The 25,482-nt window shown below is 51.8% G+C and overlaps 1 protein-coding gene across 1 annotated transcript in view; it reads right to left on the bottom strand.

Annotated features, from left to right (window-relative positions):
* LOC118686446 (E3 ubiquitin-protein ligase RNF213-like) overlaps positions 1 to 22,302 on the bottom strand; it is a 43,404-nt gene extending 21,102 nt beyond the window's left edge. Inside the window, exons 1-25 of the mRNA XM_036382675.2 lie at positions 22,135 to 22,302; positions 20,049 to 20,230; positions 19,264 to 19,422; positions 18,844 to 19,037; positions 18,371 to 18,651; positions 17,514 to 17,773; positions 16,708 to 16,896; positions 16,059 to 16,260; positions 15,353 to 15,414; positions 14,957 to 15,110; positions 14,327 to 14,479; positions 13,625 to 13,723; positions 12,217 to 12,339; positions 11,661 to 11,841; positions 10,950 to 11,123; positions 10,519 to 10,686; positions 9,620 to 10,221; positions 9,169 to 9,334; positions 8,399 to 8,616; positions 7,718 to 7,858; positions 7,446 to 7,607; positions 5,907 to 7,047; positions 5,266 to 5,459; positions 4,755 to 4,907; positions 516 to 4,115 (exon numbers count right to left, since the gene is read on the bottom strand). Coding sequence (XP_036238568.1) covers positions 516 to 4,115; positions 4,755 to 4,907; positions 5,266 to 5,459; positions 5,907 to 7,047; positions 7,446 to 7,607; positions 7,718 to 7,858; positions 8,399 to 8,616; positions 9,169 to 9,334; positions 9,620 to 10,221; positions 10,519 to 10,686; positions 10,950 to 11,123; positions 11,661 to 11,841; positions 12,217 to 12,339; positions 13,625 to 13,723; positions 14,327 to 14,479; positions 14,957 to 15,110; positions 15,353 to 15,414; positions 16,059 to 16,260; positions 16,708 to 16,896; positions 17,514 to 17,773; positions 18,371 to 18,651; positions 18,844 to 19,037; positions 19,264 to 19,422; positions 20,049 to 20,230; positions 22,135 to 22,302 — 9,126 coding nt within the window. The remainder of the gene's footprint in view (positions 1 to 515; positions 4,116 to 4,754; positions 4,908 to 5,265; positions 5,460 to 5,906; positions 7,048 to 7,445; positions 7,608 to 7,717; positions 7,859 to 8,398; positions 8,617 to 9,168; positions 9,335 to 9,619; positions 10,222 to 10,518; positions 10,687 to 10,949; positions 11,124 to 11,660; positions 11,842 to 12,216; positions 12,340 to 13,624; positions 13,724 to 14,326; positions 14,480 to 14,956; positions 15,111 to 15,352; positions 15,415 to 16,058; positions 16,261 to 16,707; positions 16,897 to 17,513; positions 17,774 to 18,370; positions 18,652 to 18,843; positions 19,038 to 19,263; positions 19,423 to 20,048; positions 20,231 to 22,134) is intronic.
* Between the last annotated feature and the right edge of the window lie 3,180 nt (positions 22,303 to 25,482).

The following is a 25,482-nucleotide window of genomic DNA, read 5'->3' as shown; positions in this document are numbered from 1 at the left end:
CAGCCTGCTGCAGAGCTGCACTGCCCCCCAGCCTGCTGCAGAGCTGCACTGCACTGCCCCCCAGCCTGCTGCAGAGCTGCACTGCGCGGCCCCCCAGCCTGCTGCAGAGCTGCACTGTGCTGCCCCAGCCTGCTGCAGAGCTGCACTGCGCTGCCCCCCAGCCTGCTGCAGAGCTGCACTGCGCTGCCCCCCAGCCTGCTGCAGAGCTGCACTGCGCTGCCCCCCAGCCTGCTGCAGAGCTGCACTGCGCTGCCCCCCAGCCTGCTGCAGAGCTGCACTGCGCTGCCCCCCAGCCTGCTGCAGAGCTGCACTGCGCTGCCCCCCAGCCTGCTGCAGAGCTGCACTGCGCTGCCCCCCAGCCTGCTGCAGAGCTGCACTGCACCCCCGAATCAACGTTTATGTCCCAGCACCCAGCTCTGCACACCCAGCACTGTGGTGCATGCAGGCAGTGCCATGCTGCAGCCCTGGCACGGAGCTGAGCAGGGTCAGGAGGGCTGGCTGCACCCCAGCCTCACCTCGGTGAAGGCGGTCTGGGGCCCAGCCCCTGCACCCACGTGGGCGCTGAGGAAGTCAGCGAAGGAGGTGTGCTGCTGCTGCCTGAAGTAGATGTGGGCCGGGGAGGGCACCATGAACACCCCCACGGAGTTGCAGAGGCGGATGATGGCATCGGGGGTGGCACAGTTGAGCAGGGCCAGCTGCGCCTGCTCGATGACGCGGGGCAGGAGCTCGGCGGGGTCGCAGGCCGGGCCCAGGCGCTGTGTGCCCTGCAGCACCAGCGAGGCGCAGGTGTCGGCGTGGTAGCCCACAAACACATCTGCAGGGCTGTACTGCTGCTGGCTCATGAAGTGCTCCTCTGTGTTGACCGCTGTGAACTCCTGCACCCACCGCTCCAGCTGCTGCACGGCCTCCCTCTGGCCCTTGTCCAGCATGGTGCTGATGTCCAGGTAGTGCTTCTCCAGCCGGTTGATCAGCGGGATGGGGAAGTGCTTGTACACCACCTCCTTCTCCTCAATGACGATCAGGCGGAACTCGGGGTGCACCCGGCACTTCACCCGGTGCGTGCCCAGCCCCAGATCCACGTACTTCTGCCCAGCCAGGTACACGTAGTACTGGTTGAGGGCATCATAGAGGCTTTCGTAGAGATTCTGCAAGTTGAGGAGCACAACCATCTGGCCAGTTTCCATGCAGACCTTCACTCGGTTGATGTTCCTGCATATCTGGGTGTATTCTTGGTCCTTAGGAAAACTGGAGCCAAAGATGATTTCTGGCTGCTGTCGGGCAGTGAAAAAAGTCTGCTGGAGGATCTGCAGTGCCACATAGTTCTCAGTCAACACAAGCAGGTATCTGCAGTCCCCATCCTCAGCACTGCTGTAAATGTTCTGTCGGATCAGCTCTATCCTACTGATATCATCAGCACGTATCTCCTCTTTTTCTGGCAACTTGGAAGTGAATATTTCCAAGGCATTGACATCATCTTTGCCACCAAAGTTACGAAGAACCACTGTGGCAATGTCCTGAGGTGTGGGGTTCCTACTGCAGCTCTTAGCTAAGGCAAAAAACATCTTTATGAGGCTGTAGTAGTCACGCAGGCCAAAGAACTCCCTGTCTTGGGCCTTGCAAATGTTTTCATATGCATCTGCAAAGTGATCGAAATACTGCTCAACCTTCTGCAGAGCCCCTCGTGCCGAGCAGCAAATGCCCTTTGCGCTCTTGATGAGCTCCTCTCTGCTGGGGTCCCCACGAGACACAAAGATGCCTCGATTCATCTTAGCAGGGTCCAAAGCCCAGTTGGAAATCCCAATGAAGCCAACCTTTTTGTGAGGATCAGGGACATCATCGATGCAGCCATCCTCCAAAAGTGGATGCAAAGTCTTCAAGGGCATTTTGGGAGAGTCTTCTGCCAGCCCAATCTCATCCAAAACCACCACCGATACATACTCCTCCAAGTTTTTCCCTTCCTGGAATCGAGCACAGTGCTTGAAAGTGCCTATGATTCCCTCTGGAGTGGAGAGGGGGCTACACTGAAAAGACACAAGATGGATCTGCTTCAGGTGCTTGAACAGATCAGAATGAGCTGCTTGACCCTGCATAGCATCAGCCACAATGGTTTTTGCCAGGGATTTGGAGCTCCCAGGCTTCCCAACAAGAAAAAGAGGGATTTTCAGCTCAATACAGATGACCATCATGAAGACATTTTCCTTCAAGGCCAAGTTCCTTGCTATGGTACCATGGAGTGGCACCCCACTCAGGAATAAATCCTGAATCAGGGAGATTTCTTCCAAAATCTTTTTCTGGGTATTGTAAGGCTTTGGAAGGACCTGGCTGATGGCAGTCCTGTACGGCTCTTTCCTTTCCAGGGACGCGTGGTAGCAGACCCCAACCGCCAGCACCAAGGACCAGATGACCTCATTTCTGTCACCATCGCTCTTGGGAGCTTTCCTGTCAGCCAGGTACTTACTCAGCTCCGTCAGCAACATGGAGCTGTGCCTGTAAAACCACTTGAACACCTCCATGCAGCGCTCCACGTCCCGCAAGCTGACGAAGCTGCACTCATTGTCCGTCTGCCTCATGTACTCCTGGGAGGCAAAGAGCACCTCTGTGACCGTCCTCACCTCATGCTTGGCCATGGGCAGCTGCTCTGCCACATGCAGCTGCTCTGCCACGTGCTGCACAATCTGCTGGATGTACTTCTTCTCCATGCGGCTGTTGAGCTGCCCAAAGTCCCACACCAGCAGGACCATGCTGGGCGGGAGCGCGTGCACCCGGTACACGAGCTGCCTCAGTGGGATGGATCCCAGCTTCTCCCGGGTGTCGTCAGCCTTCACCCGGTATCCCAGCCCAGCCAGCTCCAGGCGTTGGATCATCCTGTCCGTGTGCTTCCGGTAGGGATTGCAGGCTGCAATGATCCGCAGGCCAGAGCCAGAGGCCAAAGGCTCCCCCTGCACCGTGCGGTCACACAGAATCTCCTTGATGCTGCTCACAGCATCTGTCGTGTTGGCTTCGTCAAAAAAGAGGATGGTGTCCAACCCATGCTGCTCCTTGTTGGATTTAGCCAGTTCTTCTGCTTCTCTGATCGTGGTGTAAATCATCTCTGCAGTGGTACCTCCATGAACCTTCACAAGCTTCAAGTTCTCCACCTCTACAGAATTTCTGCGTAACTGGCACAGGAACTTCACCAACCTGGTTTTCCCACAGCCTGTTTCTCCCATGATGACCACCGGGATGTTGCAGCGGAATCGCATCTCGATGGCCAAGATTTTCAGCACGTTGTCTGTGGTGAGCTTGTATGTCTTGTCGGGGTCAAACACCTTGGGGAGCCCCAGCACCATGCAGAGCCTCTCAAGCTTCTCCTTGCGGGACAGCTGATCAAAGGGCACGTTGAAGGGAACCCCCTGCAGTAACAAGCCCTGGTACAGCCGGGCAGTCATGATGTCCTTCTTGATGACATTCCCATTCAGAGGATCAATGGCATCAATGTGATTTCTGGTGTGCTGGAAGTGAAAACCAATGAATGTCATGGATGTACGATCTGCATTGAAAAACAGATAGGGATGAGGCTCTGACTCCCACTTCTTCCTGATGTGGAAAGGAAGCAGATCTTCCTCTGCGACATTCTCCAGGTGGGAGGATTGCCTTCCTGAACTCTGGTCGGAAATGCTCAGGGAGGGCGTAGCAAAATCCCGTGCCATTAAAATCATGAAGCCAACCACAAAGTTCTTGAAACCATTCAAAGTGTCCCCGACAAAGCCAGGGTCACAAAAGACAGAAGCCTCGCAGTCTCTCAGCTGAACGTTGAGGAACCAGGTGAAGTTGTGGAGCTCTGCCCAGGAGGGATCCATGACACCGCAGTGCTGGAAGAGGAGCTGCAGACATTCCGCAGGGCTGCCTTCCACTGAGAGTGCCTTGTACTGGAACCTGTCCAGGCTACGGCCTTGGTCAAACCTCTTCAGGTACTGAAAGGGTCTCTGGAAAGCCTCACTGTAAAATTCCTCCATGTCCATTCCCACATCCCCAGAATGCTTCTCAAGTGTCTCCATGTCTTGCACTTCTTTGGGAGACTTGCACATTATTTTAGGGAACACATCCAAGAAGTGATACTTCTGGCGCACTGACATCTGGACAAGAGAAAAAGAAAAGGTCATCACAGAACTGTAGCCTCAATCTTCATCAGCCTAGTTAATCTATTCATAACGATCTCCTTGCCTAAAACCACAGACCTGGGGAACAGAAGCCAGCCTTTTCCCCATGCATCCCTTCTTCCACTTAAAGTGCACCAAGGAATCCTATTTCTGCCTACATTTTCCTTCCAGGAACATGAGCCTGGCATCATATCCACCCCCTTCTCACTGCTACTTCAAAGAAAACAAACCCCAAGAAACTGCTGGTATTTATTCCTGTCACTTCTACATTCTGCTCTTACAGCTGCATATAAATATTCCCCTACTTTCAAACATGCAAATTAACATGAGGGAAGATTAGATTTTGCATTTTTATGAATCCTATAAATGTTACAGTGGGGCTTGGAAATCACCAACCCAAGGAAACCAGACAGGCCTAATTTGCTGTCTGCTCTAAATGTCACTTTGTACAACACCAGGTACACTAGTTTGTTATGGAATACAGCACACTCCCAATGAAACAGGAACTCCTGTGCTGTGTTTACAGTTACAGTCTCTACAACTCACCACAGCTATGTACAAACATGTGCAAAGTGACTGAGAAATTCCCAGAAAAGGAGCATTTCTGATACGTACAGGTCTGGCTGCTGTCTCTGGCTCTGGGGACACCTCCAGGATTTCAATGATGTACAGATGACACTTCTGCCGTAGCCACATATTGCCGTTATTATCTCTCAGGTACTGCAAAACCAACAGCTTGAAGAGAAACTCTGGAATTCCACGCTGCACCTATCACAAGGAGAGATACCAAGGCATTTCCTCTTTATTTACCCACCACAACTTCACAGAATCACAGAACAGTTGAGGGTGGGAAGGCTCTCTGCTTAAAGCAGGCCCAGCTAGAACAGGCTGCTCAGGGCCACATTCAGTCACGCTTTTAATGTCTCCAAGGTGGAGACTCCACAGCTTCTCTGGGCAACTGTTCCAGAGTTCAATCACCTTGATGGTATTTGCCTTACTTAGACAATAATGAGAGAAGACTTGCTAGGGAAATGGCTAGCTGAGAAATAAGAGCTCTACAGAAAGCTCCTGCAAGGGTCCACACAGGACTTGTGGGACAAGGCAGCTGTGGGAGGGATGTACTTACTGAGGAGGTGATATCAAAATGGAATATCATGGGCTTTGTCTGGCATTCTCTCTCCAGAAAAGGCAGGAGAGATTTTAGCACTTTATCTTCATCCACTTCTGGTTCCATCAGTCTGATGGTTTTCAGAAGTTCTGTGCAGTCAGGCTGATATTTTTGCAGTCTCTCATGCAGCCTCTTCACATACAGAGATTTCCCTGTTATTAAAAACACCACAAGAATCAAAGCCATCAATATCAGATAGATCACGTTAAGAGACAATAGAAAGAAATGTTTAAGTACCCCATGCCCTAAAATCTCTAAAGCTTCCTAAAAGGCATTCTAGAACAAAGTCTAAGTCTGGTTTGAGCAGCTGGAGCCTGGAATTCAACACATTGCTCTTGTTATCCATAAGGTTAGTTTTCCTTCCACTGCCTGAAAGAAGCTTTACTCTTTATTAGGACTTGAATTTATTCTATTTTGTGCTTGTTTCTAAAGTCAAACCAGGGGACAAGGTGACTTTGAGCTTTCACCTCCCCGCACTGACCAGTCTGAATTGCTCTTTTTGACCAAGATACTTAAATCTTGGACACAAAACCTGGCAAGGTGAGCCCCACCCTGGTTTTGAGCTCTCAGCAGAGCCCACTCTGCACATGCCATCTTACCCATGCCAGCTCTTTTGGAGGACACAATCCCAACACACATGTGCTTCTTGAACACGGCTGCAGCCGAGCAGGAGGGCTGGGCCACTCGGAAGTGGCGCTGCAGGTACTGCTGGATATCTTCCTGTGACCTCTGGGGAATCATGTGCACCTTGTAGTGGCTGAAGGCAGAGGGCAGGTAGCTGTTCTCCCGCTCGCAGTTGCACAGGATGACGAGCCTGTAGGAGCTGTTGTAGCACTGCAGGTGCTGGAACAGCTCCTCTGCCCTGCAGCTGACGTCGTAGCTCAGCTCATCTGCATACAGCATGGTGTAAATCTTGTCCCCACCCTGGCAGGGAATGAGGCACCTACGCAGGAACAGCCCCACCTGCTCTGCGCTGGTCTGGGGCGTGCACAGCAGCACCTCGTCGAAGGTGGGAAGGGGCTGCTCGGGGCTGTTCATGTAAATGGCCAGGGCTGAGCTGAGCATCTCGGAGCGAGGGCAGGTGATGAGGTTGGGCTGGCCCACACAGAGCAGGTCCCGAGGGAAGTCTCTGGTGACACATTCCCTGCCACTGCTGGCCAGGTTCCTCAGCCACACGCCCAGTGTGTCGATGTCCAGGCAGTTGGGGAGGAAGGAGCCCATGTTGCTCATGTAGCACTCCCAGATGTGCTTCAGCTGGGTGTTCAGGTCCCTCTCCCCATCCATCAGCACCTGGAAGTCAGAAGCAGCCTTCCCTGAACTGGGAGGGCCCTGGTTCCTGAGGGTTGTGAGGACATCCTGCTCAGTGCAGTGTGGGTTGAGGAAGGAGAGCATCATGAGGGCAGCCTGGCTGGGGCTGCCCCGGCCCAGCTCCGAGCACAGGAACACCAGCTGCTCCGCACTGTAGTAGTTCAGGTAGAAATGCTCACATCGCTTGGCATTCATGAAGCTTTTCCAGCTCTCCAGGAAACTCTCCATGGTCTTGCAGAGGGCTGGGAGCACAGCTGCCATATCCCCTTGCCCTTTCAGAGCTGGGATGGGATCCAGGGAGAAGTTTATAAGAACACAGGATTCTCTGTGGGGGGAACAATACACCCGGGCAAGCCAGGAGCGGAAAAGCATGTTCCCAGCTGAGTAAAGGTCTATAAAGGCCTGGGCAAGTCTCTGGACATTGGAAAAGACCTGTGCAAAGACAGAGGAGAATGAAACATGCAAATCAGCTTGTTTCTGCCATGAAAACCCTGGAAAGACGTTCAATGAATGTCCCAAAATGTGTCAGGCCTTGTACAGCAACCAGCGACTCTCTGTGACTTTTTAACAACAGCATCCCCAGGAAACCAGTAAGGAACTCCCAGCTTGCTACAAAATTACAGTGATGCTGCCAGCCAGGACAATGCCCAGTGCAGCCAGAGGATAAGGCCACCAGTTCACTCTTCTGTCTGCAGCTTAGTTCCACCTTAGCAAGGAACCACAGGCAGGAACACCCCCAGCAACTCCACTGTTAACCACAGCCTTAAAAATCTTAGGGGAAAAACCAGCCCTGGCCCAACACCAGTTACCCCCTGGGTTTGGAATCTGACCTCAGAGAACCTCTCCACCTCCAGGCCTTGCTCTCCCTTGGCAGACATTAGCATCAGTTTGTTCTGCAGCTCGCAGAGCTCTGCCAGCGAGTATTTCTGGGAGGCCTCAGTGTCCTTCGAGGCCGCCGGGAGGGTGAAGTGCAGGACACTGTCCAAGGAGACCTGCCAAGAGCAGGAGCTGTCAGCGTTGCTGGGGCTGCGGCTCTGCCCGAGGCCAGGGCAGCAGCCCCCAGGCAGGAGGGGCAGCGGGAGCTGAGCGATCTCAGCCTCACCTTCTGGCCATCAGCCGGTGCCCTCAGCTCATAGACCCCTCTGCTGTTGATGGCAGCTGCCAGGGACAGCGAGGACAGCTCCACAGAGCCATGGGTCTCCTTCACGGTCTTCAGCCATTCCAGGTGCTGAGCCGAGACGCGCTGTGGGGAGAGGAGACACAGCACTGCCCCGACTGCTCTGAAATCTGATCCCTGCTTACACCTGCCCAGGACAAACAGCTTGGGCTGGCACAAGAGTTTTGTGATGGGGAAGGAAGAAAGGAATGAGTACTGGCTTCAGCCTGCTCTTTCTGCACTGTCCTTCCTTACCCACTCCATGGGAGACTGAACAGAGCCCACAGTGCTCCAACACCTCTTGCTACTGAGGCAGGCCCTGCTGCAAAAGGATAAGAGCTCCCCAGCACCTGCCTTCCCTCTTTCACACCATCAAACTTGCATGAGCTAAGCCACACATCACAGTGGAAAGCCTCACAGCACTGTGGAGAAATCTGTGCTACACCAGCTACAGCTGCTGCAGTGAATTTTTGTGCCACGGGAACATCAGCTGTTTTTCCTCCAATAACAAGAGCCGCAGTGATGTCCCCACACAGGTGCCATTTGCCCAGTGCAGCCCAACTTCCAGCCACTCCTGGAAGGCAGAAAGGCAGGAGGATGCAGAGGCCCTGCCCCAGCAGAACTCACCAGTTTGTCAGGGAGGTTTTTATCACTGTCCAGGGCTCGCCACAGCTTCTCCAAGCAGCTCATGAAGTCCTCGAAGCCCGAGTCCTGGTGGAGCTCGTAGAGCAGGGAGGAGTAGCCGTGCACAGTGCCATGGAAACAGGCCACACGGTCTACATCCATGTCGTTCTCCCCCGCTGAGATAGAGGCCAGGTCAACAAACACCTTCACCTCATTCATGTCTGAAAGGAGGCAACACAGGAGTGAGCAACATGTGAGGCAGCTTGGACACCAGCCCTCATCACCACCCTCTAGAGGAAATGCAGAAAGAATGCCTTGAACAGCAGCTCCTGTGTAACTGCCTATCAGCTTTCCTAGGCCATACATCCATCCGTGGACCCCCAGAGACCCCCAGATCCCCAGCCAGGATGGGAGCAGTGCCTGGGGGTGTGTGCAGCTGAGGGTGTCTGCGCAGGTCAGACATCTCAGCTGGCAGACACACAGCCCCATCCCCTGAAACAAGAGGTCTGAACTGAGCAGCAGCAGCTGCTGAAGCCCTCCAGACCCAGCCCAGCTCCCAGCTGGGTGGTTCCTGTGTGCAGCACCAGCACATGGGCATGTTTAAAGCATCCTCATAGCACGTTCTACACCAAAGCCCATCAGAGATGTAACTCTCAACACCAGAAGCTGCAAAGGCACAAAGCAGATGGGTCAGGGATTCAGTGTTCCTTCTGCCCCCACACAAACTGCCATCCCTTCTAGTACTCTCTAATTCCTGGGTGAGCAGCACACACCTTTCAGTGCTTCTCTGACCCAGCAGACAAACTCCTTCTGCCGGGCGAGCTCCTTCAGACAGCTACAGCGAGGCTGAGTGATCCCCTGCAGCAGGTGCTTGGCTTGCACTAGCTCAGGGCTGATGGAATCCAGCTTCTGATTCTGGAAGGGTTCAAGCTTTTGTGTCTGGAATGTAAGTGGTGCAAACACACACTGAGTCTGGAATTGGGAAATGTCACTGGTTCTGCAGCAGGGAAAAGAAAGCCCTCTGCAAAGCGACACCCCAACAGAGCAGTATCATCATCTCTCTTTAAGGAATGACTACACAAAAGCACTTGGAACATCTGAATTTCACCTCAAATAAGCATTTTGGGACAAGGAATGACTCTTTACAGACTGGGATAGACTTGTGGGAAGGTTTGAATTTAGCCAACACCCTGACACTAAAGAGCTGAAGTCACAGATACTTACTATATGCAACAACTTTTCCAGGATTCTGAAGTCACCAGAGAGGCCCAAACACTCTTTCACACGGTCAATGATCCTGGTAGCTTCACGGATTGAATCTATTTCATAGTACTGCTGGATCTGCTGGACTCGCTGGTCAACCCAGCCTCTGTCCTCTGCAGGCTGAAGCTCACAGATGGTGTTCAGCTCTGCTCTGAGTTGGTCAGGATAACCCATGAATTCCTGGAAAATTCTATCAACTGCAAAAAGCGTGAGACTTCCTGATCTGAGTTCATCATACAGCTCTGCATAGCTGTTAAAGCAAGGGCGGATCATGCTGTTCAAAATATCATTAAGGTCCAGCTTAGGAACAATCTCCTCCTTGTCCTCCTCCTCCTCTGAAGAGTCACGCTCATACTTCTTTCCTACCTTCTCTACTGCTTCCTCCCAGAACTTCTGGAAGATCGGGCTGTCCTTAAAAGAGTGCATTTTGCAGACAAACTTTTTCATCTCTGGGCTCAGGTCGTAGAAGGTCTCCAGGGGCCTCTTTCCCACCTTCACAGCTTCTCCCAGACTTTTTGAGTGAAGATCTTTTGAGTGTTGATATTCCACGTTACCTAAAACCACTGCAAACCAGAGACAGGCCAGAGGGAGATCAGATGGTGCAACCTGGCTCCAGCTCACTTCATCCCATCCCCCAAGCCACAAAATGCTACCAGGCAGGTGGACCCCTCTAAGTGTCATTTGATGCACAAGCACTCATTTGACCACCCCCCCCACCGGTGCTCTGGGTTTACTTCCCCCACCCCTCCTCACCCTCACTTTGGGGCTTAAAATCAAACCTGTTCCCAAAGCCAAGAGATTTTCAAGGAAAATGCTGTTTTCAGGACTTGACACTTTCAGACTGCTCCCCAGAACTCTACCTCTAACAGGCTTCTGAATCCCCCGGCACATTCTCACGAAGGTTCCTATTGCTTCTTTCTCACTTGTGAGCTGTGTGACTTCTTCATGCCTCAATGCCAGCTCTTTTTTCAGGCTTTTCAGGCTTCTCTGGGACTGCTCCTTTTTCTCACTTGGACATTGCTGGTGCTCTGAAAGAAAATTCACCTGTAGTCACAAAGCAGACATGTCCCAAGCCCTGCATCCCAACTCGGGTTGGGAACTGCAGAATCACAAACCCTGCAGTGACAACACAAACTGAAGCTGGGAGATCCCTGCCCAGGCCAAGGAACAGCACTTCAAACTGCTGCAGCCCCTCCTGAGCATCCCCAACCCCTGCAGCCCATCCTGAGCAGACCAGCATCACTACAGTGATGCTCTAAGCCAACCATGCCCCTTAGAACCCATCTCTTACTTGTCTCCCAAATGCAGAAGAACTGTTCCTTGTGCTTGAAAATCTCCTTCAGGTGTTTCACAAGGATGGAGCCACTGTAGATACCACTGGTGACGCTCGTAAGCACAGAGTCTGCTATGGCAATGACCTTCTTTGCTTTATCTGTGAGCTTGTCCAGATGGTTTCTGTTGGTCCCTGTTCCAGACACAAAGCATGTCACGTTTCCCAAAAACAGGCAGAATCAGGAACTTTCCCATGCCATGGCACTGAGTCCTTCCATTTCCTACTGAAACCCTACCCAAGAGCCTGTGGACTCACACCACCCTCCAACCCCTCATGGCTTTCTGAACAAAACCAGGATCCCAGGACAGCAATGTGGAAACTTTCCATGAAGAGCCCAGACCCAAACCCTGTGGGGCAAACAAAAGCCATTTGGACCCGTTCTCTTGGGCAACTCTTTGGCATTTTTGTGTGCCAATAACTTGTGAGAACTTCTCAGGGAAAGAAGTTATGGTCCACAAATCCCGAGGAAGCTGTAGTGGATTAGCACAAGAGGAATAGTGGCTCCTTCTTCCTTGGCCTTCCCTCTCCAAACCCAAGCTGAATAGTTCAAGCTTTGAGATAGGGACTACAATAAGAGCAGGACAATTTTTCTCTGCTGCTCTGTGCAGTGGCAGCAGCAAGGCAGAGAAAAGCTTCTCAGGGCCTCCTAAAACCCAACTACAGACCTACCATAAAAGCTGAAGATATGTTTGATGTCAGGCCATGTGAGCAGGTGGTGCAGAATCGTATCAAAATCCCCCTCAGACTGCTCAGTCCTGACTGGCCACGACTTCACCATAACAGCAGACACGAGCTGGCTGAACTTGCCCATGTTATAGGCAGAGATCCGCTCCAGGAGATTGTTCTGCATCTGCCAGGGCACACAGAGAGGACAGGGGCAGGTCAGACTCTGGGGTCCCACTGTGTCCGTGTCTCAGAACTGGCACTGATGCCAAGGAGTCACCTCCAGTGCTGAGGAATATTCCAAAACAGCCCTTTGACACAACTGACACCACAGCTCATGGTGGAAATGCATTACAAATATTCCTCACCGACCTCATTTCCTGATTTCTTCTTGATATTTTTTGTTGTTGGTTTAACAAACAATCTGCAGCAGCTCAAGCAACATCCACCTCCCCTTCCACCACAAGGCACATCCCTGTGCAACAGAATTGCTGTGAAACCCCACTTACCTTCCTCCTCCCTTCCCTACCTTTCCTTTCCCCTACCAGGGCACACACAGTACCTGGCAAGCCGCAGATACAGCCTCTATGGCACATCTCTGGAAGCACTGGCTGATGGAAGAGTCCATCCTTGTGATGTAGTAGTGCTGAGAACAGTACACCAAGATTTGGTTCACTGGAGGCTCCTGAAGGGCAAAAGGGAGATTTCTCACCAACTCAAAGTGTTTCTCCTGGCAGCATGAAGCAGTGATGCTATCAAGACAATAAAAAGAACTTGAGCATCAGCCCATTTCTGAAGGCCTGGGAGAGAGATCAAATAAATAAATGCTTGGAAAATATTTTAAGGATTTCCATCTAAGGTGTGTGATTAATTAATATCCACCTCTCCAAGCCAAACTCAGAGCAGAAAATATTTGTTTCCTGACTTCACCATGAAAATCAATGGCGTAAGGAAATGTGTAATTGCTGTAGAAAGGAGGAGATATACAGTGTCAGTTTGGAAAGGACTAACACATGTGGGTGTGCATTTGGGAGCCTGAGCAGCACCATTTCTGCACAAGGAATGAAAAGAGAGGCACCAACTTGGCTTCTCTGAGCCCCTGGGTGTTTACTTAGCACTTGCTGGTTCTTAAAACCACAGAGGTGACAATTGTTCAGAATGTGGATTTCCTCTGAAGCACCAGGACCTGCAGCCAGGCCACTGACCAAGATTACAGCGTGAGACATTGTCATGGCCAATTGCTGAGCCTCCAGAACCTGGTTCATAACAGCAATGGCAATCGTTATGGCCAAAGCCACCATGTTTGCACGTGCTCCTGCTCCAAGCACAGCACAAGTGTGGCAGTACCAGCTGTGGGTTTCTCTGGGTCTGGATTGAAGGCACTTGAGACGGCTCATGTTCAGACTTATGTGTTTATTACTTCTTATCAGTAAAACAGTCTCATTACTGTGAGTTGGGCAGCTTTTCATTAGAAGGCACAAAATGGCTACCAATCTCTTGTTACAAGGCCTTTTAAGACTCAACTATCCAATGGAGAACTGACACCTGGATTATTTTCCCTTTTAACCCAATAACTGATCCCACAGAGCCCGCAATGTGGACTTTTCTGCCCAATTGCAAAACGCCACTCAAACCCACAAAGAAGAAGGAAGAAGAAGCAGGAAGAAGAAACCCAGGATGACACCCTGTGCCCTCCATCTTGCTTCCATCCACAACATACTAAAAATCCCAAAACCTCAATTTCTCACCAAGTGATACACCTACACTACTCTCTACAATCTATTTCACACTTTCATGGATTCTAGTCTATCTTGAAGTCTAGGAAACTTTCTCCATGGATTAGGGTCCAAGTCAGTGCTCCCCCTGGGGTCAGGGCAGACACAGAAATATTCCCGGTGCTCTGGGTTTCCACACACAAGTCACTCCATCTGCTCTGGGCACCAGCCAAGGCTGCCAGGAGTCTCCCCTACCTGCTGGATTCTGTTCTTCAGATCTGCAAGTAAAGCATTCCTCCATTTCTGGGTGAACTTCTTATCTGGAAAGATGATTTTCACAAACTTATCCCAGACCTGCAGGGGACAAGCAAACCAACCCAAACTACTGAATGGTGAGATTTAATAGGAAAATTAAAAGAAAGGAAAATGAAAGAAAGGAAATTAAAAGAACAATGTAGAAGAGATGCCCCACATGCCTCAGACAGTCTGCAGCCCTTTCAGACGTTTCCATTCTGAGGAAAGGGAACACTCCCAGAGCTGCAAAAGGCATCTTTTAAGCCCAAAGATTGTGTAAATGTCTCAGCTGTTGAAGGAGACATTTAGATGAGCCACCTCCAACCTGCTGCTGGAAACTGTCCCAGAGAGGGCCAGAGGGCCCAGAGGGAGCAGGAGCTCAGACTGGCAGGGCTGCTCTGAGCTTTGCCTGCTGGAAGGCCTGAGGACAACCAGTGGGACACACTGAGAGCAAGACAACACCAAGGGGCAGCTCCTCATCCCAGCAATGCCTTTCGGAATGGCCAATGAAGAGCAGAACAGATGTGAGCTTCAAACACTGCCCATCCCCACCCCATTCCTTACCCATCCACAGCTACAGAGCCCAGCAAAGAGCCAGACTCAAGACCCTGGCTAAGCTACAGTAAAATCCCTTTTTACTGACATTATCAGAAGATAACAAACCTCAAGTTCAGAGGAGAAAGAGAAGATCACATGGTCTGAGTGCTTCTTCAGTAACTTGTGATCCAAAACCTTTCTGAACCAGGCACGAGCTTTCCTCAGAGCTCCATTAAGCAACTCTTTCATTGGAAGTTCCTCCACAGCATCCCCTGGCACCTGCCCCACACAGAGGGAAAGACAACAAATAAACACAGCTCAAGCAGGACAGCAATAGACAACTGATTTAAATCAGTATTTCTAAAGAGAAGACCAAAAGCATCCAGAACATAGAAGAGCCCAGCAACAGACCCAGCACTGCTTGAATAAAGAGCAGAGAGGCTGGGAAAGTGCAGTGCTTACAGGCAGGTTGTGCTTAAGCTTGTTCCAGGAAGTAGACAACAAATGTTTAAGGGGAAACAAAACCAGACTTAAAACAAAGTTTATCACAGCAAACCTGAGCATCTGACCTTATTTTCAATAAGAACCAAACTCATCAGGTGACTCCACACCTGTCTGAAAGTCTCACAGTCTTGCTTAGAGTGTGAAGTTCTTCAAACAGAGACTGGACCTGACCTCAACCCAGTGTGTTATGCCACACTTGTAACATTTCTGGGTACCTTGCTTGCATCAAGCCAAGAGTTCCTTGGTACTCACTGCTGGGGGCTGAAGCTGGGCAACCTTGGCAATCAGGGTGGCAGCAGTGGCAGGGATCAGGAACAACATCACTGTCCTGACAGTCTTGCAGAGCCTCTCATGCAGCCTGAGGCAGCGGGACATGCAGCACCGCCAAGAAGGAGCCCCCAGAGCTCTGCAGGGCAGCAATACAGAGGGAGAATTAATTTTCTGCTCCAAGGAAAAATAAAAAATTAAAACCAAAGTAAAAACCCCACCAAATTCAACACAGTGTGGCAGCTACCTCCCTCTGATGGATTTAAAAGATGGGATGGAACTCCAGGATTCTTTTCTCCACAGAGATTCAAGGTACACAAGCAGGACCCCAGCCCTGGTGCAGAGGCAGACATTGCTCTCACAGAGGTGCATTGCACTTACCTGGCTGGGGGCTTATCCAAGGCACACAGCACTGTCTCTAGAATCCTCATTAGCACCTGAGACTGGAAAGACAAAAATATGATACTGTGGAACAAATTTTACAGACTGATTTCTGATTAGCTGAGGAGGAGGGAACTCACTATTCTTTCACATCTTCTCCAACATTTTCATAAATACACTGTAAAATAGCAGAACTTATTTACTGGATCTAAGAGCCAATACCTGGGCGGCTTTTATATGCACAAACCCAACCTGTACTTCTTACAATTTCTTTTATTAGTTGCAAGGTCCTACTCCTGCTGTCCTTACACCAATACAAAAGTTTTCACAACAGCAGGAAAATCTCCCAAACCAGCAGCCCCTTGCCCTACCCTCCTGTGCAAAAAAAAGTTTCAGGTACACATCTCTGAGGAGGTCAGGATTAAAACATCTGCCATCACTAACCAAGAGCAAATCCAGCCACGAACACCCTCCTCTCATCAATGCCAACACCACTTTTTGCTGCAGATAAACCCCTAACTCTCCCCCTGAGGAGTCTCTGACTTCAGAGCAACTATTTTTGCTCTTAGCTAGGTTTGAAGCTCTTTGTGCTGCGACCTGCTGCCAGCCCCAGTCCCCTCAGGGATGGTCAGTTCTGCCAAAAGACACCCAGGAGCCCAGTTTGAGCCTTCATCCCAGAGCTGGGTAAAGCTGCCAGATGACAAACCTGAGAGCTATTGCACGAGAGCTCAACATTGTCCAATCTGTACAAAACACCTTGAAGAATAAGTAACGGGTCACTGGTGAAGTCTTCTATGAAGTCAGCCAGGCTCCCCAGGGGCACCACACAGAGCCAGGACTTGACCAGAGTCCCATCAAATTCCATCAAGTATCTCTTTTCTCTCATTCGTGCCAGCATTCGGGTTGCTCTGGAGGGGAGACAAAACAAAATCTTCAGGATTCCAGGGAACAAAATGCTGTGCAGCCCACAGAGGAGTCTCCTCCATTCCTGTGCTTTTGTCCCTGCAGCTGAGATCAGTGGGAGGGCCCAGGGGTGGCACAGCAGAACCAAACCACGGAGCACAAGCACTTGGGGAAAATAAACTCCAGGTCTTGCTCAGACTCTACACAACTGGAGCAGCTTTGGCTCCCACCAGCTCCCTGGCTGGCAGAACTGGGGGGGTTGTGTTTGAGGGGTCACACAGTGCCCAACTGGGCTACACTCAGTGACATCTGAGCCACCAGTGTGGCTGTGCCCAAATACCCCAAACATCCTCCCTTAACATGCTACATTTCATACTCTTTAAAAATAGGGGAGATGAAAAACAAAGAGATTTGAAGGCACTGGGAGGAACTGGGAGCTCTGGAAAACTCACACATCTTGCTTCATCCTGGTTTCAGCAAATGGAAGCCCTTGCAACCCTGCCCAGGCATCCTCCTCCACCAGCTCATGCTCCTGCTGCAGAGGACCAGAAAAGGAATGCAGAAGGGGAAGGACCCACACCCACTGGTCTACGTCAAGTTCAATGCAACTCTGGCAAAGGTTTTTCAGCTCAACCGTCAAGCTAAATAAAAAAAGAAAACAAAACAAAGACACTGAGTGAAAGAACAGCTTTTTCCTGGCCTTGAGAATGCCCTAGTGGTGTGGGAGGCCATATTTCAATCTCCTACGCAACTTCAATTAACCTCTGGTCATTATTTTAGCTCCATCTACTCTTCATTGCAGAGTGTACCTCTCCAGGTTTAAGGCCCAGAGCTGCAATGTTACAGAATCTCTCTGTACAGATCCTGCTGCTGGAGCACTGGGAAGACCCAATCCTTTACCTACAGTCTCCCCATGAGCCCTCCCAGCCCTGTGACACCTACCCAGAGAAGGACTCCAGAGAGAAATGCAATGGCTGCAGCTGTGTGAGTGAAGAACTCCAAATCCAGTTCCAGGCAGTCAGATTACAACCTGGCAAACAGGCACTCCAGGGGAAACCAACCAAAAAGTGTGGAATGATGCACTACAACCTTGCCTGGATGTTAGCCCTGCTTCAAGCAGGAGGCTGGAACTGAGACCTCCAAAGATATCTCCAAATGTAACTTTTTCTCTGGTTCTCTAGCAGTAGAGAGCTGGATTCTGGTTGTTTTATCAAAGCAACACCAGCCTGGTCAGTTAGAAGGTACGTGGAACACTTACCTGGAAACTCCTGCAAAAGCCCATTTGATGCGATCAATCTCATGCTGTATAACTTGTGGTGACAGCTGATCCAAGCACAGGAGGCTGCACAGGTCAGCCAGGTCACTTTTACGTTCTGGGAGTGAACAGTGCTCATCTAACAGAAGAATGGTGAGCCCTGCAGCCAGTTTGCTTGGGATGACTCTGCCCTCTGGAGCTGCTTCTGGTGCAAGGAAAGGGAGAGCTATTTTCTTCACATAGTTTAGCAGCAAATCATTCACCTGGGATAAAGAAGAGAAGAAACAAACCAAGCACAGCATTAGTCTTTCTCTTCTGAAGCCAATGTCTTCTGCCAGTTCCAGTGAGGCCACAGGACAGGAAGGAGCAGCCCTGAAAACCAAAAAAGACAATGTGGCATTTCTGTCACATTTCCTAATTATGTCAAATAAGAAATTTTGGATTCCAGAAACCCTACTGGCATCACTGCTTAGAACAGGATCAGGAGCTTCTCCCAAAAAGCAGGCAGCTTTGGAACAAGAGATGAGCGCAGAGAAGTTGTTAGTGACAGAACAACTGGCAGCAAAACTTATGGCAAGGCTTAGGAAATCAATATCCAGACACAAAACCCACTCAGGTATGAAGGCACCACGTCACAGCCCTGCTGCTGACCCCCATGGGGTCCCAGAACCACACCAAGGTGCACAGGCTGACTGAAAGCCCTCAAAGCAGTCAGTGACAGCCACCCCAGAAGGATCCCCACTGCTTCTGTACCTGAACTTTGACTGGAAAAGCAAAATTAACCCAGTGAGGTCAGCAGGAAAATAAAAGTTTGTGTTCAGTAACAGAATGCTTTCTGTCTCTGCAAGAGAAGGGATTACCTGCTCTGTGCTGAAGTTTAACTCTTTCCATGCCATTGGCCCATTGTCAAACACCCGCTGGCCTACTGCAACGTAATGGAACTGCCTAATCTGACAGAAGAAATTGCTCAGATTTTCAGGATTCCAGGTTCCAAGAATGCTGAAGATACTTTCTAGCATAATATTGGCAGCAATTTTCTTCCCTTCCACTATTTCCTTGTTTTTATCCAAACTAAGTTTCTGCCGGAAGTTTTTGATTGTGGAAGGCTTTGCACACACGATGTCATCATACTGGTGCCACACTGGAACAGCAACACAAGGAGAACACAGGAAAACAACCATTGCAATCAGGTGCTTTCTCCGTTCCAACTGCCACAGCAATATCCCCAGCAGCCCACTGAGCTGCCAGCTTCAGACAGGGCTGCCTGCAGGAATGCTGGGCCATAGGAAAGCAGGGATCACCCCAAGGTGCAGGTCCAGCCAACAGAGCTCACCTCCATTTTTGAGGAATTTACTCCTTATCAATAAGCAGCGATTCACGGGATTATTGGATACTGTATTCTTGTAAATGAACTCATACTCCCCCTTCCCACAGGTCACCCAGTACTTGTAAGGAATGTATTCATCCAGGATTTCTCTGCTGAGAGTTACATCACCTTCAATGAGGTATCCATGTTCTTCCAGATGCCTTGGAAACACAAACACAGCAAAGGCAGGCAAAGGACACATTAGCTGATCTACAGACATCCTTTTCCATGCATTGCTCCATTTTTAATAGGAATGGTGACGCTTTAGAACAGTTTTCTCCACTGTGAAGCCCCTTGCTGCAACCCCCAGCTGTGGGCACAGAGCCACCCCTTGCACAGCGGCTGAGGCCCCACAGAGACCCCGTTCCCAGAGCAGGAAACACTCACCGGATGCACTTCAGCTCACAGATGTTGTCCTCCCAATCAGTGTAGGAAGGAATGCCCTGGGCCCTGATGAACACTTTATCGGTACTGGGGTTGAGCTTGAAGTCTTTGGATAATATTGCATGGAAATACACTGTAACACCCTCATTGCGGCTCACAGAACTGCAGGAAAGAATCGGAAGGGGAATAGAAAGGATTCTGTTGGGGTTTTTTAATTGCACAAGTCACTGTAGACCTCAAATCAGACTCGATTTGAGACGAGTTGAGTGGCTGCAAGATCCATAAACTCTGGCAGCAGTTCACTCAGGCTGATGTTTGAGCAAGCCTACTGCAAAGCCCAGTGCAAAAAGGAAAAATGGGCTCCTAAAGGCAGCAGAAGATGCTCTGGCCTAGCAGAGTCACCTGGAATGGCCACACTTTCCACCCCTTCCAGCTCATACACATTAAGCAAAACATCAAAACAGCTCTTCACACTATTCACCTGAAGCATTGTGTGTGTGAAGCACGTGGTGCTCATTAGAGCAAGAAATAAGAGAATAACCTCTTTTTTATCCATCAGATGCTCAAGCAGGTTCAACACAACACCCAGGACATCACCTGTGCTGCATCTCCCATTCAACACCCCTCTGTCGTGCACAACCACCTCACCTCAGTTTCAAGACAACTCCATTTCCACATGTCCAAGGCACATACTGACCCAATCCCAGCACCTCAGTCGGGAGTCCTGATTCCTCCTCACAGCAACTCCTGTTAGTGAAGAATGCTGGGAGCACCAGGGCTGTTCTCACCTTTCTTTAACCTTTTCCACAGGTTTCTGCTTCTTTTGTTCCTTTTTGTTCTTGGAGCTGTCTGCAGCAGCCACAGCACCCTGCTTTCTGGCAGCCTCCGCTCCTTGGCTCTGACTTGTCTTTTCACTCATATTGGGCATTTTCTCACATGGGGTCTGATTTTTCTCTTTTGTGCTTGCATTCTGCAACAGGGAGACAAACAATGCCCAATGAAACAGGAGACCCTGGAAGCACAGCATCTCCTCCTGGTGTGTCAGTACTTGAGAGACGCGACTCCTGGTGCAAGCAAGAAGCCATTTATTGTTTCTACAACTCCATTTATAAACTCTTACAGCCTTAGGTAAAATTTTTCACTGCTAAGTAATAACCACGTTTCTTAGCTACACTGCTTAACCACAATCTTGCATGACTTCCTTTAAACAAAGCCAATTTCCTTTTTGTTTCCTCCCTTACATTTCTGTTCGATGTTCCCAGGGCCACCAGAGTCAAGATGTTCACATCACCCATCAGCTGTGCAGTACTTTCTGCTCTACTGCCCATCTGCCCCCCAACACTGGTGCACCACCAGCTTCATCCTCCTGGAAGCACTGACCCCTCGCTGAGGGAAGCCACTGGTAAGGAAAACAGCCCATGAAGAGCCCAACCCAAACACACTGCCACACAGTCAGCTCAGTGAGCCCCAGTCCCAGAGGATGGGGCATAAAGAAAGTGAAAGAGAAACCACAGCAACTTCCAGCTTACCAGGCCTGTGTATGAACAGAGCACAGGCACCTGCAAAACACAAAATCCCCTTATTCAAGGGGATCCCAGAGCTCTCCAGAGAGCATGGCTGGCTGGAGAAGAGACACCTGCCACTCCTGGGGGCATCTGAGCCACCCCTCAGTGAGCTGGGCTAGAACTGACACCCAGAAGAACAGAACTCAAATTAGAGCGCCCCCATAGTCCTCCTCAATTCACCCCTGTATGCCTGGGCTGGTGCTCCTCAGCATCACTGACAGCACGAGCAGGTCACACTGACAAAGGAAGCTTTGCCTACTGGAACACTCACCAGAGCTCACCCACACTCACTTTAACAGTGGAACTGGTCTCTTTCTGCTTGAGTTCCTTCCCAGCCTGCGGGCTCTGAGCCCCAGGGGAGGTCCTGGTCTCAGGCTTGCTTTGGGGGCTCCCTTGGCAGGAGGCAGCCCAGAGGGATTTGCTGCCTGCCCTGCTGACAGCAGCTCCTTGCTGCTGCCCCAGGCCCGGGAACTCGCTGTGGCTGCTGGCAGCTGGCCAGGGGCACCACTGCCCCTTCCACATTACCCCTGGCTGCTCCATCCCCCACCTTGTCCCCTGGGGCTGCGGCACTGCGAGCTGGGGCGGCCCCCCTGGCTGTGCTGCCCTGCAGGGCTCAGCCTTTCTGCTTCCGGGCTGCCAGCTTCCTTCCCCAGGGGTGCAAATGCCTATTGCCTTCAGGTGCATCTCCACTGGCATCAGTGCATCCATCAGCACCTGCCTTTGCTCCCTCACCAACGGGGGGCTGGATTTCCTGAGGAACAACACATGTGTCAGGCAACTCTGTGGTTTGAGGAGGCAGAGAGTTCAGGGCAAGAGGTTCCCTGGAGATGGACATGTTTCTTTGCTTTACTCTTGCTCTCTTTCTATTAAAAAAAGAAAAAGACCACAATGTCTGTTTATTCATGGCCAAAGGGAAACTCTTTGTCACCTCCTCGGTTGCAGCAAGTGCCGACATCTTCCTGCCACACAGGGCTAACAGAGAATGATCAGGAAGAGAAGGTACAAGACCAGCCAGTGAAACGCAAATAACTCTTGAGAACTGTGTAGGTTTAATACTCAAGACCTGCTCAGCAGGAGCAGAGAGCAGTGTCTAAGCTGACTCATGTGATTTGTGGTTTCCCCCTCCCGGCACCGCAGCTCCACACGCACAACACAGCCTCAGCAAACACAGCGAGCTTCTCCTGGAGGAAGCCAGGCAGCAGCTCCCTGACATGGCCAAAGGGATGTGGGGGATGCAGCTTGGTCTCCTCACTTCTAGCAAGAGAGCAACAAGGCACAGCTGCTCCCCAGCACCCAGCAGGGTCCTCACCTTCTTCTGCAGAGGAACCACCTGAGCAGAGGGCTCTGTGTTGTCCTCTGGAGCTGTGACATACTCCAGCACTGAGGATCCCTCTTCCTCCTCCCATGTCTCAGCAGAGCTGGGAGAGCCACCTGCAGTGTCAGGTGTGCTGTTGGGCAGAGCACTTGCTCGGTCCATTAGTGACTCACCCTTTGTCTCCTTTATTTCAGTGGTGGAAGAAGGCCCAGCAGCACCTTCTCCCTTCACCTCTTCCTCTGCATCAGGGACTGCATGGAGCTGTACCTCTCTTCTCCCTGCAAAGCAGGGAAATTAATCGTTAAACTGGAAACTCACCCCCCAGAGGGGTTGCAGGATGGTTTGGGTTGGAAGGGACTTTAAAGCTCATCTCATTCCACCCCTGCCACAAGCAGGGCACCTTGCACGGGACCAGGTCACTCCAAGTCCCTGGATGGGGGAGAGCATCAGAAAAAAAGGCAAGACTTGTGGGTTGAGATAAACACAGTTGAATAGGGCAGAAAAGGAAAATTACAGTAACCATACAGGAATATCCAAAGCCAGTGATGCACAGGGTGCTTGCTCACCACTCTCTGAGCAATGCCCAGCCAGCCCCTGAGCAGTGGCCCTCACCCCTCGGCCAAATCACCCCAGGGTTTCCTTCAGCACCATGCCCTGTGCTCTGCAACATCCCTCTGGGCACTGGGACCGCTCTCCTGGCTCTGCCCCCTCCCAGCTCCTCGCTGCCCGGGCAGCCTGGGAGCCTGAGAAGTCCTTGGCTTATTGGAAGCACTGCTCAGCAGCAGCTCAACCATCCGGCTCTGATCAACAGCAGCCTCATCCTGAACTCAAACACAGCTCTGAACCCGCTCCTGGGAAGAGCATTGCCTCTGCCCCAGGCAGAGCCAGGACAGGAGCCCCGCTCGCTGCCCGGCTCGGCCCCACCCAGGGCGGTGCTACTCCGTGGACAGGACCCATATGGAAATGAGACCTCTATGTGATGGGCGGAGCCTGCATGCAAATGAGACCGCTGTGTGATGGGCGGGGTCTGTATGCAAATTAGATAGATATCTGTTGGGCGGGGTCTGTATGCAAATGAGATAGTTATCTGTTGGGCGGGGTCTGTATGCAAATGAGATCGCTATCTGATGGGCGGGGCTAGCGCGACTCTCCGGGGGGGCACAGGCAGGACCGGAATGGACACGGGGGGGGGAGGGGGAGGGGGGGGGGGGGGGAGGAGGGGGAGGGGGAGGGGGAGGGGGGAGGGGGAGGGGGGGGGGGGGGGGCCGGGGCCGGGGGCCGCGAGGGGCGAAGGTACACGGGGGGTACCGGGGGGGAACCGAGGGGGACACGGGGGGATACACGGGATAGGGGCGTCCCGAGTGAACGGGGAGGAGATGGCAGTCCCCGGGGACGCACCGGAGGGCTCCGGGCGGGTCGGGCATCAGGGTGCACCAGGGAAATCGAAGCACACGGAGGCGCTTTGGGGGCACCGCGAGGGTGCAGCGGGGCCCGGAACCCGCAGCGCCGCCTGCCCCGGAGCCGCGGCTGCCCCCGCCCCGGAGCCCCCCACGCCCAAGCCCCGTGCCGCCACTCGCCGCCCCGGCAGCGCGACTCACCGAGTGACCACTGGAGTGAGCGGGCACGGTACGGGCACCACCACCCGCAGCGCCCGCTCGTCCTGCCGCTCCAACGACTCCCGCCCGCACAAGTTCTCCGCCGAGGCGCCAACTTTCGTTTTCACAGGCACGGTCCCCACCCAGACCACCCCGGCCAAGCCCGGCCCCGGCCGCCCCACCGCTCCCGGGCGGCTCTCGACGGCTCCCGCCCCGTCTGGACCCCCCATCCCGGCCCGTGTGCCCCCGGTACCCCCCGAGCATCCCCCCACCCATCAGCCGGGCGCAGGAGTCCCCGGCCGGCGCAGGGGCGCAGGCAGGACCCGGCAGCAGTGAGGGCAGGTGCGCTGGAGGAGAGCACTTTGTGCTGGTCCCGACAACCAAAAGCGGATTCCGCAGTCAAAAGTGGGGGCACGGCTGCTGCCCCATCCCGGATCCGACCGGGACCGAGCCGAAGACGGGCTCCCAGCAGCCCTGCCCTAAACAAGCATCCCATTTTACCCCCGTGCCCCTCTTTTCCCCCTCCCGGCATACCCACAGCTCAGCGCACTCCAGGGCAGGACCCAGAGTCCTGGCAGGTGTGTGGCTCCCGGGCACCTGTTCCGCCGTTCCAGCGCCTGCGGCAGCAGGAACTGTGCAGAACGTGCCCTCGGGCTGCGCTCGGCTCAGCCGCACTGCCCCAGCTTGCTTTCGGTTTCTTTCCCCAGCACACTGAGCAACACCCAATAGACAACTGCCCTTCCCACACAAAAGTAAAAAGCTTTCCCTCAGGAAGGGAGAGATCCCACTGACTTCATTAGCAGTTTCTGATTTATTAGACCCTCGATGTCCCGAGGGCTGTTCAGGGAAACTGAATTCCCGACCCTGCCCAGCCCCACCAGGTGCTGTCCCCATCGCACAGCCTGGTGCCACCGTGCCTGTCCCCCCGGCAGGGCCCAGGCCAGGGCCTGCACCCCAGGGTGACAGCCCAGCCCTGACCCAGGGCAGCATTTGGCACAACACTCCACAGACAAGATAAGGATAAAAAAAGGTAAGGATAACTAAGGATAAAAACCAGTAAGGAGTTATTATTTATTATTTATTATTTATTATTATTTAAGTTATTATTTATTATTTATGTTATAAATAATAAATGATAAAGCCAAATCAATAATCAATTTTTGATTTTTATTTTTTCTTTTAATTTTGCGACCAGGATTCAGTCTCAGATAGCCACAATCAAAGGGACAGCATTGAGCCCAGGCTTGGCGCTGGGTGAGCACAGATCTGAACTCTACCACTTTGGATCCCCTCTGTGCACAAATGCTGTCTTTGCAGGGCTACTTTTTTACGAGTTTTTTTGCCTGGGGCAGAGTTTCTCCTAGTCTTCTCCTCGCTTCATATATTCATTTACTTTCTTTTTCTCCGTGCTGGGCTGGGCAAAACCTTTTCTGGGAAATGATGAATGCTGATTGTCGAGTTACAGGAACCTGGTATTGGGATGCACATTTTTGACGACTCTTACTAATCGAGTATGCATCTGTTGGGTGTCTCTGGACTGTCCCGGGAAAGGGCCCATCTCTGCACAGAGCCACATCTTTTTGTTTGCTAATTAGGTTTTTTTCTCTTCCCAGCTGCGGCTTGTGGTTTTAAATCTTTAAGAATTTTTTGTACAAGCACAGCTTATTTAATTTATATCTTACACAGGAACAAATTATTCCATAACATATATCACAAGTACAATCTCAGATGTTTTCCCTCTCCTCAG

Source organism: Molothrus ater, chromosome 4, assembly GCF_012460135.2.
Source record: "Molothrus ater isolate BHLD 08-10-18 breed brown headed cowbird chromosome 4, BPBGC_Mater_1.1, whole genome shotgun sequence".
NCBI classification, from domain to species: domain Eukaryota; kingdom Metazoa; phylum Chordata; class Aves; order Passeriformes; family Icteridae; genus Molothrus; species Molothrus ater.
This window is presented reverse-complemented; position numbering and strand designations above follow the sequence as displayed.